Source organism: Bactrocera neohumeralis, chromosome 5 (genome assembly GCF_024586455.1).
Source record: "Bactrocera neohumeralis isolate Rockhampton chromosome 5, APGP_CSIRO_Bneo_wtdbg2-racon-allhic-juicebox.fasta_v2, whole genome shotgun sequence".
Classification (NCBI taxonomy): domain Eukaryota; kingdom Metazoa; phylum Arthropoda; class Insecta; order Diptera; family Tephritidae; genus Bactrocera; species Bactrocera neohumeralis.
In genome coordinates, this window is record NC_065922.1 from 44,455,936 (window position 1) to 44,475,393 (window position 19,458).

Below are 19,458 nucleotides of genomic sequence, written 5' to 3' on the forward strand. Positions count from 1 at the left end.
GGCACCAAGAAAGCCATCCACGTTTTTACTACAACAAACGACAGTGGTTCACATAAATCCCTTGGAAAAAGTTGCCACTTAGTTTTTTTCCTCACATTACGAGATTTAAATTTTAATCTTTGCTTTCGACTTGCATTCGTTAATTGTTATGTAACTTTTCAGTTGTTCGGTTGTGAATTTTATGAATTGCAGTTTTCATTATTACCATAACTTGTAAAATTAAAAATCAACCAATTTTTTGTAAGAAACATTTCGAGGAAGAAGTTAAAATTGTTATTTCACTGATTTTCAATTCATGTTTAGTCATTCGTCTGAGAGCAAGGCGACTGTGAGAAAATTTTCTATTAAAGCATTTTATCATTTTGAATATGTAAAAAATAAATTCGTGCAAAGCGCCTAAGTAAGCTGACGCTATTGTATTTATAGTGTCGGAAGTTCTCTCTCAATGGTGCCTGTATCGCTTGGTTGTGTGTGGCAGGTACGCAGTGTGGCACAGGCTAAAATCCCTGTTTATGCAAAATATGGCATCAAAAAGCTTCTCATAAATATTTCAATCGTGCGCAAGCTGCTTATAACTCGAAGGGTCAACATGCAATGTATCAAGATACAAGTGCAATTAAAAAATAAGCGAAAAATTTTTCAAAATTGCTATTTCCATATAATTGATGTACATAACTACCGTCGGAGCCTTCCCCAAAAATTCTAATGTTATAAAGGCTCCATTAGTTTATTATTCTCTTGAAGTAATGTAGAGACCAAAAGTAGTATGTAAATGGTACACCTTATCTCATTTATATTATCTAAACTCCAGTTAGATTGTAACTAATATGCAGTATGCAGTCTGCAAAACCGTCAAAAAAAGTTGATTTATTAATTTAAACTAAATTAGATAGGGAAGATATATGCTTAGAAGATAAATTAAAATCGTCGTCATAAAGGTCTTCCCTCATAAAATTTTGCGTTTTTGCAATAGCTTCAGTTTGAGAAATTTCGAATAATGTCTTCATTCATTATTACATATATCCTGGGTATACGTATATTAAGTTCGCCAAGAAGCGAGTAACATCCAGCAGGAAACGGCGGAGACCCTATAAAGTATATAACGGGGTTTTCAATAAGCGCGCTACAAAAATTGTTATGTTTGGAACTCGATTTCTTTTGCATGGCCGCCACGGGCACGCTTGCAAAAGTCCAAACGCTGAACCAAATTTTCGATTTCAAGCATAAATCGGCCGATACTACCACAATTTCACGTTCGAGTTTCGTACGAAGTTCATCAATCATCGCTTGGCTTGTTGGCATAGCCCATAGACTTGACGTAGCCCCACCGAAAATAGCCTACCGGCGTCAAATCGTACGACCGAGGCGGCCAATTGACGGGGCCATTTCGTGAGATAACACGTTCACCAAACTTGATTTTCAATAAATCCATTGTGACATTCGCTGTGTGGCTTGTGGCGCCGTCATGTTGGAACCACATATTGTCCAAGTCCATATCATCCAATTCGGACCAAAAATATTCGATTATTCGATTCTCATTCACAGTAACGTGCCGGTCTTGATCATCATGGAAGAAGTACGGCCCAATGACGCCGCCGGCTCATGAACCGCACTAAACCGTAATTTTTTCGGGATGCAATAGTGACTTATGGAGTACGTGTGGATTGCTGCCTGACCAATAACGCATAATTTACTTATTGACGAAGCCGTTCAGCCAGAAATGAGCCTCATAGCTGAAGATCATTTTTCGATGAAAATCCAGATAATTTTCAGACTGTTGTTCAGCGCAATTCACGAACATACGACGATTCTGGTGGTCAAGCGACTTCATTTCTTGCGTCAATTTGATCTTGTAAGGATGTAGATCAAGATCTTTTCGCAAAATTCGTCACAACGACGTCACAGAGATACCCAACGCTTGAGAACAATGTATGAGAGAATGAGTCATGGCGGAAAAAATATGGCGTCATTTGCTGTCTCTACCGGTCTGCTTTTATAGCGTCCCTATTGAATAAGCCATTATGTATGTAAGTAACCAGCGCGACGAGCTGAGCCGATTTAGTCAAGTCAGTTTTTAGACACCAATCTGAAAATTTTACTCACGTCTTTTTCTCCCTAAAAATCTCGCAGTTTTTGAGGTATCGATCAGAACTTTTAGACACATCCATTTCTCTTGAAGAAGCTGCTCACTGTCGAATCTATCATATCTGCCATACAAAACGACAAATGTCACATCAAAATAATGATTAGTGTTTAGTATGCCCTTGTCTTTCTGAAGTACATAAAGTGCATTCGGGATTTTTTCGATGAGTGAAGTTATTCAAAAAAGAAGTTCCATTAAATTTTGTGTGCGCAATAGAATTTCTGGTGCCAAAACGTTCAGAATGTTGGAAAGGGTATTCGGTGATAATTGTTTGTTGCGAGCAAGTGTTTTTGAGCGGTACAAATTATACAAAGAGGGTCGAAAACGCGTTAACGACGAACCACATCAACATGATGATCAACACGTCAATAAAATAAAAGAATTGGTGCTTGAGAATCGACGATTAACAGTCAGAGATCTTACCGGCATTGTTGGAATACCGGATGGATCAGTGAAAACCATTTTGAAACATAATTTGTGCCTAAGAATAGTGAAAGCATGATTGGTTTCAAAATCACTCAATTTTTTCGAAAAACAGAGTTGAGTTAACGTCTGTGAAACAATGCTTTACGACTACCATGATATCATGAAACGTATTATTACCGGCGATGTGTCTTGGATCTATGCTTACGACCCGGAATCAGAGATCAATCGGCCGAATATTGTGGCAAAGGTGAGCCGAAGACGAAAAAATCACAACAGCTGGCCAAAATTCAATGATATGTTGACAGTTTTCTTCGATTATCGCGGTGTGGTGCACTCCGAATTCCTTTCAACTGGCCAAACTGTCAACGTGGAAAACTATTTAAATATTATTTGTCGTTTGCGCCGAGCTCTTCGTTAGTTTTTCCGCCAAATTTCCTACCAATATCGTGTTGCAACCACCGTATTCGCCTGATTTAGCTCCATATGATTTCTAGCTATTCAGAAAACTCAAACGACAGCTCCGGGGGAAACCATTTTGTGTCAATTGAAGACATTAAACGTGAATCGCTACGCGCATTGAAGGTTATTCCGGAAATTGTGTTTAACAACTGTTTCGAGGATTGGAAAAAAGTTGGCACAAGTGCATTGGGGCCAAAGGGGATTAGTTTGAGGAAGGCGATATAAATTTTGAAGAATAAATTAAGAATTTTACAATTGTAAACAAAGTCTTACTATTTTCTGCTCATAGCAGTGTATCTCAAATTGTAACCAATCTACCTACTAGTATGTATATATCTGAATTAGGATCTTTTGGCTTATACTATATACAACTTATTTTCTATATAAGGCGAAACTGGTTAATTCCCATACAACATTAAAAAGCTTGAATAAAGCTTGTTGGGTCAACATTTTTATATAAATAAACGCGTGTGACACAATTGATACACCCTGTATGTTTACTTAAAAAGCGAATAGTAAAACGAATTATAAATTTGTTGAAGTTAAAGTTGCAATAAATGATAATGATTTAGTATAACAGCAAAACGATCAAAACTCGTGATTTGAAATCAAATACAATATCACTTGTGCTTCACAAACCCAGTTACGATGCTTTCGAACAAAATATGGCGTAAATATCATTAGAAACCAGCATCGACAGGTTTGACCTGCCAGCGACAAATCTGGACAATTACCACTGGCGCCTGCAAACACAAAGAGGCGCAGAGGTCCATTTTAAATGGGTTTGTAGCGGCGGCATCGCTGCACCAAATCATCATGCAACGGTACAAGTAATTAAATGCTGACATGACAGTGAGTGTCACGGTATCGCTCTTAATAGGTTTTCGAAAAGAAAAGCTAAGCAGCACAACAAAGCGGACGCAATTATCTAATAATGAAATGGAAATCGATGAAAGGCACAAAGCCAACAATACAAAGGCGCAACAACAGCACATCGCAAGGAAAGCATCATTGCACCATTGTACACTTTGTTGCTGTTGGTTAATGTGTTGCTCACTCGTGTTTTGCTTTTCGCTGTTGTTGTTATGTACCCATGCTACACAACCATTGTTTGAGTGCCGTTGTTGTATTTAATGTTAACACTACTTGTCATTCACACGCTCATAACAACAATTGTGCGCATGCGCATGCGCGTCGAGCTCATTTAAGGCAGCATCTAATGGAGCATGCGCCGTCAGCATCTCGTGTTTATTTGACGTAATAATTGCTGGTTTAATTTGTGAATTTATTTACGTTGCACTCTTGCCATTGAACCAGTGCGCCGAACAATGTCAATAAGCAAAGTGCGTTAATGGCAAAAATGAGCAATAAAAAATTAAATAAAATTAGAAAAATACAAGCACGCTTTCTACATGCAACTTCGCAGGCCAACTTTTTGCATTGCTCATATGACTACGAAGTTGTTGTTGTTATTATTTTCATTGACGTTTCTCTTCGCCATCTACTTATTTGGTTGCTGCTGCTAATAGCTGCCCATATGTATTAGATTTTGTGGTTTGAAAATCACTTCGCCACAGGCACAATGCACTGGGCAAAGCTCATGCAAGTGTATGCACACACACATACACACGTATGTACATACAAGACAAACTCGTACCAAAACTAAACTCTCGACCATAGTTGACCTTAATGTATGCCAGTGGGTGGACCAGCACATGTTTTTAGCTAATAAATATGTAGTGTGTCCGTCTCTCGTTGTATTCAAAATTATGCAAATAAGCACCAAACAAATAACAGCATATTGAGGCTGACCGAGGTCGATAAAGGTTATTTTATAAGATGTTGTCAGTTAAGATTTTATCGCTCAAGTACTCGTATACATACTTCTGTGCCCAAAAAATAAGGTGACATTTGAATTTAAACTGAGCACTTCGAAGGATTTGGAGAACTATTTAATTTTGTTTACGGAATCAAATTTCTCAAAATGTCGGATTTGTGAGCTGCGTTTTTTCGGTTTTGGATGGTGCAGAAAGCAAAGAATTTGGTGATGAGGAATCAATTTTTCTGCTCGGATAAAAAAAGCCTGTTTACTATAGTGAGTTCCAAGCCGGCCGTGAACGTGTCGAAGACGAAGAGCGTCCCGGGCGACCATCAACCTCAACCGACGAAGCTCACAAATCAAAGATTTGGTGTTGAAAAACCATCGATTAACAATTAGAAACCTTGCTGATGAAGTTGGCATATCGAAAGGCTCAGCCAATACCATTTTGAAGGATGTTTTGAGCCTCAAGTGCGTCAAATCTCGACTGGTACCGAAAACATTGAATTTTTTGGAAAAAAAGGCGTAGCATTAAAGTTTGTGAAACGATGCTTTCCGACTACCAGGGTGTCTAGAAACGCATTATAACTGGTGATAAGACTTGGATCTATGCTTACGACCCCGAAATAACTGATCAATCGAGCGGATGTCGTGCCAAAAGAGAGCCGAGACCAAAAAAATCGCTCCAAAGTCGCTCAAAAATCATGTGTTGACTGTTTTCTTCGATTATCGTGGTGTTGTGCATTATAAATTCCAACCGGTCAAACAGTCAACAAGGAATATTATTTGAACGTTATGCGTCGTTTGCGTAACGCTATCCGCCGGAATTGTGGAAAGACAATTCTTGGTTTTTACACCACGATAATGCACCATCCCATACTGCTCTCGTAATTCGTGATCATTTCGCCAAAAACTCAACCCATATCGTTCCGCAACCACCGTATTCACCTGATCTGACGCCGTGCGACTTCTGGCTGTTCACCAAGCTCAAAAGACCGCTCCGGGGACACCGTTTTATGCGATAGAGGAGATTCAAGCCGCAGCGAAGACGGAACTGAAGGCCATCCCGGAAAGTGACTACAACCAGTGTTTCGAAGATTGGAAAATCCGTTGACATAAGTGCATTGCATCAGTAGGGGATTATTTTGAAGGGGATGAAATTGATTTGGAAGAATAAATAAAGAATTTTCAAAATAAATACAATGTCACTTTATTTTTTGGGCGCAGTAGTATTTAATATTTTCTGTCTGGATAGGAATTATATAAGTTTCCAAAAACTAAAGTTCATTGAATGTGTGTTCAGCGTCGCCTTCTGTCGCGTCGTTGTATAGGGATGACGACTTTTCGACTTTTCCCATTCTGTGGAGGTACATTTTGAAGTATCCGTGACCGAATAACAGCTGAGTTGTATAAAAGTCGACTTCTCCAAATTTACGGCTTGCCCATAAGTTTAGGTCTTTTATTAGTCTGACCGTTCATCTGCCGCGACTCTCATTCTCCCATCGTCGTTGCCATGTTGTTATTGTATATTTCTTCATTTGTTCGATTGTTATTTTTGGATGTTTTCTTTAGCTCTCACAGTTTTTTTCTTTTGTCTGCCAGAAGGTTAATTTTTTCCTTTTAAGCACATCTGCCCAGTTCTCAGCTCTATATAATAGAACGCTATTTGTCGCCGAAATTAAGAGTTTACTCTTTTCTTGGCTGGGTACCCCTATGTTGGCCATTAGTCTGGTAAATTGGAAGGAGATTTTCGCAGTCTTTCCTGCGGCGTGCTGGATTTGTACCCGGAAGGTTTGTCGGGGTCCAGTCTTACGCCTAGGTAGTTTACTACTTTTTGACTACTAAGAATATCCGTAGTCGTTTGCATACTTATTTCGAAGGATATGTGCTTATTTGTTTACAGTAGGAGCTCTGTTTTTTATTTCGTAGCGAGTTGGAGGTTATGTGAGCCGAGCCATTGCTGCGTCCGTATTATTACCTGATTAAGTAAGTGCGATTCGTCTGGCATTCCGAGTTTTAGAATAGCATCGTAGCTGATGCTCAACAAGTCTGGCCTTGGAATGGATCCTTGTGCTGCGCCTGACGTGACCACTATCTGTCGTGATCCCTCCCTTTCTGGTTTTGTACAACAGTTACTAAGGTAGCTCCGCACCACAGCTCTGATGTAGTCGGAGATTTTAAAGCTTTTTTCGAGGGCGTCGATCATATCTGCCCATCTAGTGCTGTTGAAGGTGTTTCGCCAGCAACACTATTCTTTTGTATTTGTGCTATCTATGCTGTGCGGCTTATACACTTTCAATAACGCATTTTATAGCCCCTAGCGTTGATCTGACGGGTCTTAAGCCGTGTTATCTAGGGGAGAGTCCTTCAGCTTCATTGATAGCCGCTTCGAGTCTGGATTTGAGCAGTCTTTCATAGAGCTTTCCTGCTTTGTCAAGCCTGCATAGTGGACAGTATGCTGATGGCAAGTTGCAATTTCCTTTTCCCTTACTGATTAGCACCACACGTTATTTTTTCCAGGGTTTATGGAATATTCCGGCTTCGAGGCAGGTGATGTACTATACATATTCCATATTACTGCCAGTCGCTCTGCAGGGATTATTTTTTCTGGATTTCTGCTGGGCTTCCGTAAGGGCCGGGGGATTTGTTGGTCTTGAGCTTGCCAGTGGCTAGTTTCAGCTCTTCGAGGATGAACTGGGGTATTTTCGGAAATCTTAGAGTCCGTTCTGGATCACTAGCCTTTTTTTCGTGTGCGGGGAAGAGTGCATTCTCGATGTGATTCATTTTGGCAGCGGTTAGGTCAGGTGTTTTTTTCGAAATGGATACATAGAACGAAAGTTATCGAAAGGTTATATTGGAAACTTTATCGATATATGTGACCTGGTCTACGGAAAGGGAGCTTAGGTGTCATTTTAACTTTTTAGTTGATTCGGATGGAAGATGAGATGCTTTTTCACGTGATAGAATCCAAAAAGTCATAATTTTTCGCACGTTAGCTCCCTTTTCATAGACCAGGTCACATATGTATAATTTTATCGAAAAACGTTATAAACGTCTTAGGGCCGATAACGATAATTTTATCGATAAGTGTATATCGAAAAATTATCAGAAAATTTATAGTCGAGATATTTATTTATACATCAATCTGCAATGCCTAGCTAACTTAAAAAAACAGTAATTTAATTATCAAAGTCTTGATGGGAAGCGTTTCTATTTTTCAAGCAATTCATACACTAGTAAACTGAGTATCAGATTAAAGGAAAGGTGATTGCCTGAAAAACAGATTTTAACTTCAGTAAATCATTGAATTACTGTAGGTTAACTCTGAAAAAATTATACGTTTTTTTTAACTACAACAAGTATATATTCCAAGGACTGTGGTTCTTTTATGAACTTACAATGGAAATCACTTGATGAGTTCATGATAGTATTATCTCAACAGGCTGATTAGGTCAGAGCTGATTTTTTCTGTTTATACGGCTGGATTTTGGAGCATTTTTAACAATTTTTTTTCGAACTCTCTTAGAAATACTCTTAGGACAAGTGTTCGGCTGGCAAATGATCTGTAGAAACCCCTTTAAATTATCACAGAACTGATCGGAAATTTCTTTCTGTCAATTTATATGTATGTACATATAGTAGATCACAATGATATCATCGGAAGTACCTGCAGGCACACATACATACGATGTAAACATGTACATTCAAGAACACATGTAAATATGTAATTGCTTTCTATTTTAACGCATATTTTGCGCTTGACTCATGTCGGCCCCTTGCTATCGAAATTATTAATCTTTAAAATTTTTACTATTATGCACAGTGCCGCCCATTTAAAGTAATTTTCAAACAGACACATGTGTACATATGTACGCTCAAGTATGTATGTGTATTTGTATCGCAATTAATTCCACAGTAAATCCATTAAACACGCTTCAAATCAAAGGGGCGCTTGATGTATTTACATAAATAACCATGCATGTACTCGCAAAGCACTCGCTAATAAATAGAGCATGGATCATTATTCTACCTTAGAACAAAAATTTCTTAGCTCCAGAAGTTCATTGACTGTACGAAGATTAAACGCTTTTCAATCAGATAAAGAAGGCACGTCAAAAAATTTGTTTGCCTCCCATAAAGTACACAGAACAGAAATTGTTAATTCATTGCTTACTCCACCTACCTGTTCGTACGGGAATTTCGGCATTACCATACATGCGAACATTTCTACATATGTTTGGTGGTCTGTTGGTTTTATACTTGTACGTGTGTGAAAATTTAATTTCGCCCATTTCGACCAATTGTGTCTTTTGACATAGATTAGGAAAATACAAGAAAAATACATTGATACCCTTCACAGTTGCATTTCTTATATAGCATAGAAGAGTATAAAAATATCTTTACCTTGATTTTCATTGGTCATTTTGTATGATAGATATGTACTACAGTGGTTCGATCTCAAAAATTGGTTCCAAAACTGTAACATTGTCTTGAATAATAACCTAGCCCCAGCATATTGATAAAGTCCAATATACCGCTAGGTGCTAGTGAGGCTATGTGATCCCTATTTGGAAAATTGGACCCCAGAGGTCTTATCCTTCATCTGCAGACTGCTATTCAGTCAATTAGCAGGTGTTCCGGAGTTTCAGGCTTCCTGTCACAGAACCGGCAATTTGCACAAGAAGCTAGGCCGATGTTATAGAAGTGTTTCTTCAGTTTGTGGTGGTCAGTGTATGGCCGTTGCATGAGGGCATGTCATCATCATACGCTCCTCAAATATCACCCGCTCCTCTGGTGAAAGGGCATCCAGGAAGCTAAACTGAGCTGACGTTGTTGTCCATGTCGTCGTCCTTAGCCGTTCCTTGTGTCCATTGCAAAAGGTTCGGTTTTAAGAATGTTTTTGTTTGATTCGGTCATCTGTTTCTTACGACCCTTGGCGGTGAGCGGTCGGGTCTACGCTGTTGTAGGGGAAAGAAAAGGTCCGTCGGGTCAGGGCCCATGACGCGGTAAGGCGACCGTTACTTTCGAATTCGGCCCGGTGTTGGGAAGGCTCCGTTCGAATACAGCCGAAGTTAACTCCTGACTGCAAATCACACAATGGGCACGGGAGTCGCATAGCACCCAGGATTGGAGGTGGCAGCTTCTGACAACACGCAGAAGTGCAGCACCGCTCATGCCGGTTGGGAGATGCCGAGTATGCCTTGTAGCTTGAGCTGCACAACGAGAAGGTCGCTGCCATACGCAAAGGTTCCCCATACAAGAGCTTGATTTTGAGCTCTTAGTTTGTATTACCAGCTGTAATCGTCGGATAAAAGTAGCTGCAAAAAATGCAAACATTTCCCTTCTCAATAGTTTTATTTATGAGATGGAAAATTTATCATGATCAATTAAAATATCTCCTTGAACAACTATCAGTTTCGAATAATTATTACTGCCAAAAGTCAATATTCACCTTCGTAGCCCTCAAAAATGGTTTTTAGTCATTACCGTTTGAGAGAGAGCACGCTTACATTACATCAGATTAGGATTATATCCTAGAATACGAAGCAGGAGATCCACTGAACTACCTGCTCTCAGCGGGGTACATCTTGCTGCACTCGTACTAGTTCTTACTTGATATTGCCCGGGGTGAAGTTGCGATCAGGCGGAAAATCTTATCGGACTCCATTTCAGTCACTTTTTGCTCCATAGTCCAGTTTTTTTTCTTGAAGTTCAAACATCTCGCCAATCATAACTTCAGCGCACCTGGTAAATATCCGGAGTCGATATTAGACGTCTGAACCAATTTGTAGCCGGCTCAAAGTGCCTTACCGATTTCGATTAATGCTTGTTTGATGACAACTATTTCGTTCACTACCAGACCCATTTTCTGTGCTTCCTTGTCTAGTCTGGAGAAAGCAGAACTAACGGCGCGGGTATCACAACATAAAAGATAGTACGGTACTAAGTTCTGCAGCTCGAACTATTTTCTCCAGAAGCAGGTTGAAAAGCCACTCTTCTCAGCTGTTTTTCTCCAGTTTATAGCAGTTCCACACGATCTTAACCTAAGGTAATCATTATCGGTCTCTAGCACTGACTTTAACTTTTCAGCCAAAGACTAACTTAACCCAAAAGATTTTATTATAATGATTAGAACAATATTGTAGTTGTTCTCTCCAAAGTCGCACCATTCACAATAGTACAAATCAGTAATACTACTAATTCAAAACCCAAAAGTTAAAACATAACCTACATCCATGGATTTTTACAAAATCGCTAATATGATCTTGAAGACGTCTGTCTGTACATGAAACAAACATCATGTCTGTGAACCTCCATGGATTAGCTTCTACCACCGTTAACAACGTTAAAAAGGCGGCGTTTTTACCCGAAAAGAGGCCAAACAAAGCCCGACCCCTCCTTTCGGAACGCCAGTGCGCTGCCGAACGGTAGCAAACGGAAGACATTTAACTGAAGTGGCAAAAGTAAAAGCTTAAAAACTTAAGACTATTAAGCAAAAGTGAATTGTCTTGCTAACGTGCTCTTTTTACTCCTCCAAAGTAGTTGCGGTTAATGTTTTTTTATGTTGTTCCTACCGTACCACCTATGACTTTAATGTTATTACCGCTATTGTTGTTGTTGTTGTATAGGTTGCAGCGCATGTTTCACAGCAAAACAAGCAACAAACGAATATGCAGGTTTTGGTTTTGCTCTAAATACTGCGCTAGCATTCAGCGTGTCTGATGTCTCCGCACGCACACAACAACAACAACAAACGTATATAACAATACCTCTTAGTTGGTGACAAAAAACGCTGCACAATTGCACTTGTTGTCGCTAATGTTGATAAACTTCTTGCTGCTGCTCGGAGCTTGGTCTTCGTCGGTTGTTTATTATGGCTGTTGTGGTTGTTGTTGTCTTTGTTAGTGTTGCTACTGTCGACGTTGGCGTTGATGTTGGTGTCGATAACGACACCAATAGCGATAATGATGTTCCGATCATCATTATGATGATGTAATATTTCAAATACGCCGACCGCAATTCTATTCTTGTCGCTCTCTTATTTCTTCTTTATTTCGTACTTTGCCCTTCCTCTGCCACGCAATAATTGAAATGATGAAACGCTTACTTATTTATTATTTTTAAACAATTTTTTAATTGTTTTTTACTCTGCTTACCACTTAGACCTATGTGAAGGCAGTCAATAGCGGCGTGGAGAATCTACAAGAAGCTTTACGCGCAGCGGAAAATCATAAACAACTGGTGCCATTGGGTCCACGCATTATCGCCAATACCACCAAGTCGTTTAAGACAATCGATTCGGAGGACGTCGAGAAGCGTTGCCTGCTACAAGCGGACGGACAGCTCGTTACGGAGAGCAAGAAGACAACCGAACACGAAGTTATCGTAGACCGTGAATTGCCTGAAGAGGACGATCATTCAATCGGTAGTCGTGAGAAAATCGAAACTGTGGTAAGTACAAACATACATATCACATGTACTCATATCTATATGCGGAGATAGGTGTAAATTTCGTAGAAACTACTTAGTGTTTATGGGGCGGAACCGTTTGCGAAGTAATGTAAAGGAAAATTAGAAAACTAATTAGAAATGAAAGTGCGTCAGGTTCTCATCCGCAATAATCGCACTAGGAATTCATTGTCATACGTAATATTACATGATACATTGAAGTAAAACTAAGACACAAGCAAGTAAGGGTGTGCTAAGTTCGGGTGGTAAATAATTCCTTAAACTTTGGGATTGTAAAGTCTGTGAAAGCGATGTCACTTAGAATAAAGCACTATTAGTTTTCACGGAATTATGTTATACGGAAGCCGTCACTATCGGTCGAGGATTCAGATTAGAAGGGTTTCACCAATATTTGGTACTCCTAAGCTTAATAGTCATATCTATATATTTATTACAACTTGAGTATATTATTAGTATTAAGTATACGAGTTATATAGCCTAATAGCTGGTCTTGGATGAGCAGATTAGAGAGATATGGAGTCCAATTTTTGGACCGATACTCCCTTCTAACTAATTTTATATTTTTATTCATATTCCGTGAGTTTTATAACAGCTTTGGCTCAACGAATCCTTTTCACAGCCGGTTAGAAAGAACAATTCAACGCTTGAAGCTGATAGGTTCATTCCTCTTCTTCTTTATTGGCGTGGACATAAGCGGTTATAGCCAAGTTTACAACAGCGCGCCAGTCATTCTTTCGCAGATTTGGCGCCAAGATTCCAAGCCAGGTCCTTCTCCACCTGGTCTTTCCAACGCAGTAAAGGTCTTCCTCTTCTTCTGCTTCCTGTACCTTGATGAATTTTTCTATACTGGAATCTAGTACTACAGATAACCATATTTCTGCCCCCGCGAGTTTGATCAGCCTCAACCCATTTGGGGATGTTTCATCAGGGAGACTGAATTTACCGACCGTTGTACCAAAGATACTTTCTTTGCCCACACTGGCATTAAAGTCGCCAAGCACGGTGCGCTCCAAGCGCTCATAGAAGACATCTTTGGTCACATCGTCCTTCCCTTCCATCGCAACGTGGGCACAAATCAGTGATATGTTGAAGAGCTTCGCTTTGATGCGGATTGTTGCTAGACGTTCATCCACCGTGGTAAATAACAGCGACGGAGTCTCTTTCCCACCACGAATCCCACACCGAATTTGCGCTCCTTTATATGGCGAGTGTAGTAAATACCACAAGGACTTACACGTCTCAGTCCTTACCCCGTACATCGCACTTCTTGGACTGTGGTGATTTCCGCCTTTACTCTTACGAGGACATCAACCAGCTGGTCAGCGGCACCTTCCCAAATAAGGAACCAGACATTCAAGGTGCATGCCCTTAAATCGTGATTCTTAATGCATTGCAGTGGTCGTCATAAAAAGGACGGTCTCTCATCCCAGATCTTTTCATTACGGGTGTTTTTATATAGCGGGTCCCAAACCCAACGCACAACCTGATGTTTCTGGCCACTCCTAAGCGAATGGCGCTCAGAAAACTTTCCTCATTTGCGTGAACTTCTTCACATGACTCCATCCTCTGATATAGGTTCATTGGAAACCGTTAAAGACTATTGAAATGTGTTGGAAAATTAATAGATCCAATTTTCTCAAATAGTATGTAAATAAGACGGCAGCTTTTATAGTCTACAAGTATATAGTAGTTCTAAGTGTGATTCTTTCATGTCTTGAACATCTAAAATGATTTTCCTCTAAACATTTCAGGAAGCTACACAACATCTTTACAAACAACGTGACGAACAATACGTCGATAAGATTGTTGATGGCAAAGTTGTTAATACCGAAATGAAATACGCTGCCGAGACAATGCAAATTGAAAAGGATGGCTCATTGGAACGACCGGGCGATTGGGATAGCTTATCGGATCGTATGCGAAAGCTACGTCGACCACACCAGAAGAGTGCTTTGCAGCCGCATAAGGGTAAGATCATTTGTGGTATATGTAATATGCCTCATTGCCGATTTTTGAAGACCCATATCGGTACCCTAATCGTCGTAAGACAGTGTTTAGTGAACCGATCTGCTGATTTATCATATTCTATAATTAAGCTACATTTAATACACATTTGCTTTCGCTTTAAACTATATACGCATATTTGTTTCTTTGAAGAAGCCACGCTACTGGCTGATCGTAAGGATGCGCTAACCAAGCGGCCGCTGGATTTTGATCGTGAGGAGGAAACACGCAAGGGAGAAACGATCAAATGGTTGGAATCGCATTTCGGCAGCGAATCTACTGCTTCTAATGACTCGCGCGAAGATGACGGCGGTGGCGAAATAGAGCCCACCAAAAAGACTTTCTTCAATGTTACCATCAAATCAAATCAAACACCAACACCTACGCCACTGACCAATGGTCATCGGTTGTCAGCAGGCAATACATATGAACGTAAACAATCGAAAGATCATGTGATCGAGGCACATGGACCGAATGGACCGGGTGGGCGATCAAAGTACTACCAGGGTATCTCAAATTGGACTGAACGTAAAGAGCCGCCTGCGAATCATTTCGCTTCGAAAGCCTTTCGTGATGACCTCCAAGAAACCGTTGAGCGCAATCGCCTGCGACGCGATAAGCAGCAAGATAGTCATTACGTAGTTGAGTCTACAGATAACTACGTTAGTCGTGAGGATATTCTGCATCAGAAACAACGCCAGAGTTTATCTTCGCAGTTTTTGGCGAAAAGTAGTCGTAATTCACGTGATCGACTCGATGATTTGGAAGCACCAACGGTGGGTGTTGGTATTGGTAAGACGAGCCGAGATATGGGTGTGCGCCACATAAGTGGTTCGCGCGGTGATCTTCGGTACGGTGGATTAAATGGCGGTGAGTTGGACAACAACAAACGCGCTTTCATGCCACCCAAACAGCAAAGTCAGGAACGTGATCTAGAAACCCGGCGCTCACCAGCTGACTTTGCACCAAGCGCTGGCAAGAAATATGAATACAATGAAATGCGTAGTCGCAGTTACGAACGCACATTAGAGGATACATCACGTGGCGTTGGCTATGAGTTGCATAATACGAACTCTCTTAAGCCGCTGCCTCTGCCTGAATCACGTGCTATCTCGCCCGAACGCGAACACTTTCAAACTAGCACGCTCGGTCGTCCCACAGTGCCACAACGTCGACGCGCCATCGAAAAGAAACTACGACAGCAACACAGCGCCTCACCGCCACCACCGCAAAAAGTGCCATTGGAGCGCCAGCACGCGCAAAGCCAACGAAATTTACTGGAACCACCGCCAGATTATTCGCCGCCGCCACGTAGTCGCTCATCATCGCCACAAGTGGAATATGTGAATGGTATACGAAATCAACGCAACTACCGCAATAATATAGCTGACCATGCACCCAACAGCTATGGACCACCAAGCCAATTGGTCGGTCAGAGCTCAAGCACGTTGACACGAAAGCAAAATCAACGCACACGATTCGCACCGACCACACAACACGAACATGCGCACTCGCAATCGTACATGCGTCCCGTGATGGCGACACAAACCACACAGACGACAGCCTCAACCATTTCCAACTCCACCGTCACCTCGCACAAGTCCAGCAAAATGGGGCAGGTGATAGGTAATTCACTGCGTAAGCTCGTCAATAAGATACGTTCGGCCAGCGCTGAGCGCAAAATGCGCATGAAGTCGCGTAGTAAGTCACGTGAGCAGTCGCCGTCACCTCAAACTATCGACAAGGTTGGCCAACAAACTACCTACCAACAGTATAATCTCATAGACAGTCATATCGGCGGTCAGGGTGGTATCTCCGGTGAGTCCGAGTTGGAGAGTATGCCGCAGGAGACAACACAAGCGCATAAGAACTACATACATGCGGCAACACTGGAGCGCAACGGTCAAATACACAAAACACAATTCAAACGTGCCAATTCGGCGGATCCATACGCCAATGAACGGAGTGAAATCGGTGAACGCGGACCGAGTCCAAGACAGCGTTACTACTTGGGAGAAGATCCATACTCGAGCACTTTGTATGGCAAGGAAAACATGTATGTACCCGGTTCTGTCGGCAAGCGCAAAACTTTAGCGCCCAGAGATAGTGCGGATACTGGCTATGCGGGTAAGCAGGAACGAAATAATCGTGACAATGTAAGTGCGAACCGTCGCGATGAAGGAGAGCTTTACAAGCAGAGGTGAGTATTTGCATATATCATTGCTACGTTGCTTAATTCGCCGCTTGCGGTTCTCTTCCAGAAATGTAACGACCAGCACTTTGGGACGATATCAACGCACAAGTCAAAATTTTGCCGCATCAACGCCTAATTTAAATCAGGACTATCGCACGACACAAACATTGCCACGCAAATTGCAAGACCATCAGCAACAACCACATCAACAACAACAGCAACATCACCATCAGCCGTTGCATGCGACACAATCGTCCACATATCAGCGACCTGGACAACGTCTCGTACCTAGTGGCTACAGCACTTTAGGTCATCCTGAACATCGCACACAATACCACCACCAGCAACAACAGCACAATGTGCAACAGCAGCAAACAACAGTAGGTCCTGCTAAACCTGCGCGCACTTACGCAAAAGCGTTGAATCGCAGCAAAAGCTTCAACGTCCATGCCATGAACGGCAGCCACGACCCCAGTCCCATTTACATTGAAAAGCTGACCAAGAATAATTACACGAACAACGCAAACAATGGTCACAACACCAGCAATTTATATGCCAGCCAAGCCTACAAATCGAATCCACACCTCTATAGCGGTCCATCGAAAGAGAACTCATTACAGAGTGGACTGAAAAGTCCTTCAATTGTGAATCTGATAAGTCGCAGTCAAAAGGATTTAACCAAAATTGATAGTTTAGAAAGTGAGCAAAGTGACATGCTGGAAAAGAAGCAAATATTTATGCGCGGTCTGCACCAGCAAGCGCCCGATCTCTACAAGACTTTGCATGGCGATGAAAGCTACACCGCTCACAGTGCGCCGAATAAGTACCATCAGTTGCGCCACTCCACATCACTGGAAACACGTTCGCCGGTTGAAATTAACAAGGATACGGCAAGTATTGTGCGTAGAGACAGCTCAAGCAATGAAGGTTATGTGCTGAATGCTTATAGCAATAAAACTACAATGGAGAGCGCGACAGCCAATAGGCGTATACTCTATAAGGACGAACAAAGACGTCGAACACCGGGTGCCACCATAATTTCTGTGCGTAACGAAATAGAAAAATGATTTTGTGAAAAAATAAAGATTATTTAGCTCAACAATGCTTATGCATGTGTATATAACAGCCCTTAACCACTAAATGGTTACTCGAAGCAGCGCACTATGTAGATGGAAAAATCGCTTAGGAGAGGCTTAACTTTCATTTGACGGGTTGCAAATAAAAATTGGAAGCCTATTAGTAATACATATGTATTTATCTTTCACTATCAAAGAAAGTACTCTAGCACCAACTCTTACCGCAAACAATAGCAATTAAGAGCACAAAACGAGTAATGAAGCACTATATCCGTTATATCAAAAGCTGACCACAACGTATTCTTAAATATCATAAAAGCTACATTCCTTCGCCTAAAGCTGCAACGGAAGATGATTATTTAATATTTCCTCCAGTTGTCAGAGTTGCATGTGACATAAAATATTTTAGTTAATTGAAGAAATTTAGGGTGTTTGACTTCCGCAGATGGGAATTTGAGAAATATGTTTTTGCTATTCAATCCTATATACTCTATTTTTCGCTTCAAAAGCCATTAGGCTTTAGTGTTGCTTTCTTCCATATGACACTTATATAAAACTAAATAATGAGCTTAAAGTTTGGCCAAGTTAATGTTTGTGCCAAGTTATTACTTATTTGAAAGCAAACAAGAATTTAAATTTTTTATATATATTCAAATATTGTCATAATTTTGTATGGGTCGAATTCACAATAGAGAAATTTTTAATATTACTTTTTTTAATATTTAATTTTAAATATTTTATTCAATGATTTAAAGTTAATATTCCTCTTTTATTTTTTTTTTTCAAAATGTGTATGAAAGGAATGTAGCTATGATTTGTTTGTAATTTTATGCCAATAATATTTATGGCGCTCCATTTGAAGTTTATACAGAGTTTGGTAATAGCTTTAGTAATAAGTAAAAAAATTACAAATAATTATAAATTAATATTTAATAATTTCATTGGAATTTAATTACAAAAATAAAAAAACATAATTTAAACTAATAAATAAGAGAAGACAGTTATCAAATTAGATAATATATACGCATAACACATTTAAGTATATTTAGCACCCTTATATTCTTTAATTACAAGCTGAAATAATGAAAATAAATTAGCGTAAAGTGCGTAATTGCAGTTAAGCATAGTTTTAGTTATTAAAAATTTTAATTTTCTTCGTATATGAATGAACTTACACAAACATATTATTAACTACATATATTATCTGTATACATAACTGAAATAATAATTGGTTTTATCATAATTATAATTTACATTACATATTAATTACATAAGTTAACGATGAAAACCTTATTAATTTTTATTCAATTCTAATATTTATTAAAAGTTCTTCCAAATAATTTTAAAATTTTATTTAATTAGTTTAATTAACATTTTATTTCAATACTAATAAATTAAACTAAATATAAATTATATCCAATAAAAAGTTTAATTCAGTTAAATTTCTTAACGTTAGAAGAACAAATGTGAATCAAATATTTAGTTTCATTAAAATGTCAGAAATGCGAATAAAGTGCCAAATCTAACAAAGAATTTTTATATTAATTTTAAAAAACTAGTTCAATAAACATTTGGTGAGTATTTTGCACATAAACGCATTTTCATCAAATCTTTTCCTTAATCAATAGAGCTTTAAGTCACCTGTCGGTTACTTAACTGGTAAATTACCCAAGAGTGCTGACAGAAAATTGTGTTGCAGTTTCTGTGAGGCCCAATCGACAATTCTAACCAAAATTCTTGTGTATATGCGATCGTTCATCCTGTACTTACGCCTTTTATGAATTACACGGGGTATATGCGTTAGTTTCCGCGTTTATTCTTTCAATGGATTTGAGTTTCAGTGACCAAGACTTGCTAACCAAATATT

General features: G+C 39.8%; 1 protein-coding gene across 6 annotated transcripts in view; it reads left to right on the forward strand.

The window, feature by feature from the left end:
* The window catches only part of LOC126758930 (uncharacterized), a 121,589-nt gene extending 102,681 nt beyond the window's left edge, over positions 1-18,908 (forward strand). For 4 of the 6 annotated variants that reach the window (XM_050473385.1, XM_050473386.1, XM_050473384.1 and 1 more), the window contains exons 6-9: positions 12,012-12,299; positions 14,069-14,285; positions 14,475-16,521; positions 16,583-18,891. In XM_050473385.1, coding sequence (XP_050329342.1) covers positions 12,012-12,299; positions 14,069-14,285; positions 14,475-16,521; positions 16,583-17,582 — 3,552 coding nt within the window. In that variant the 3' untranslated portion in view covers positions 17,583-18,891. Of the gene's footprint in view, positions 1-12,011; positions 12,300-14,068; positions 14,286-14,474; positions 16,522-16,582 lie in introns of all 6 variants that reach the window. The other 2 variants (XM_050473382.1, XM_050473383.1) reach the window with 2 other exon arrangements.
* Positions 18,909-19,458: the final 550 nt, after the last annotated feature.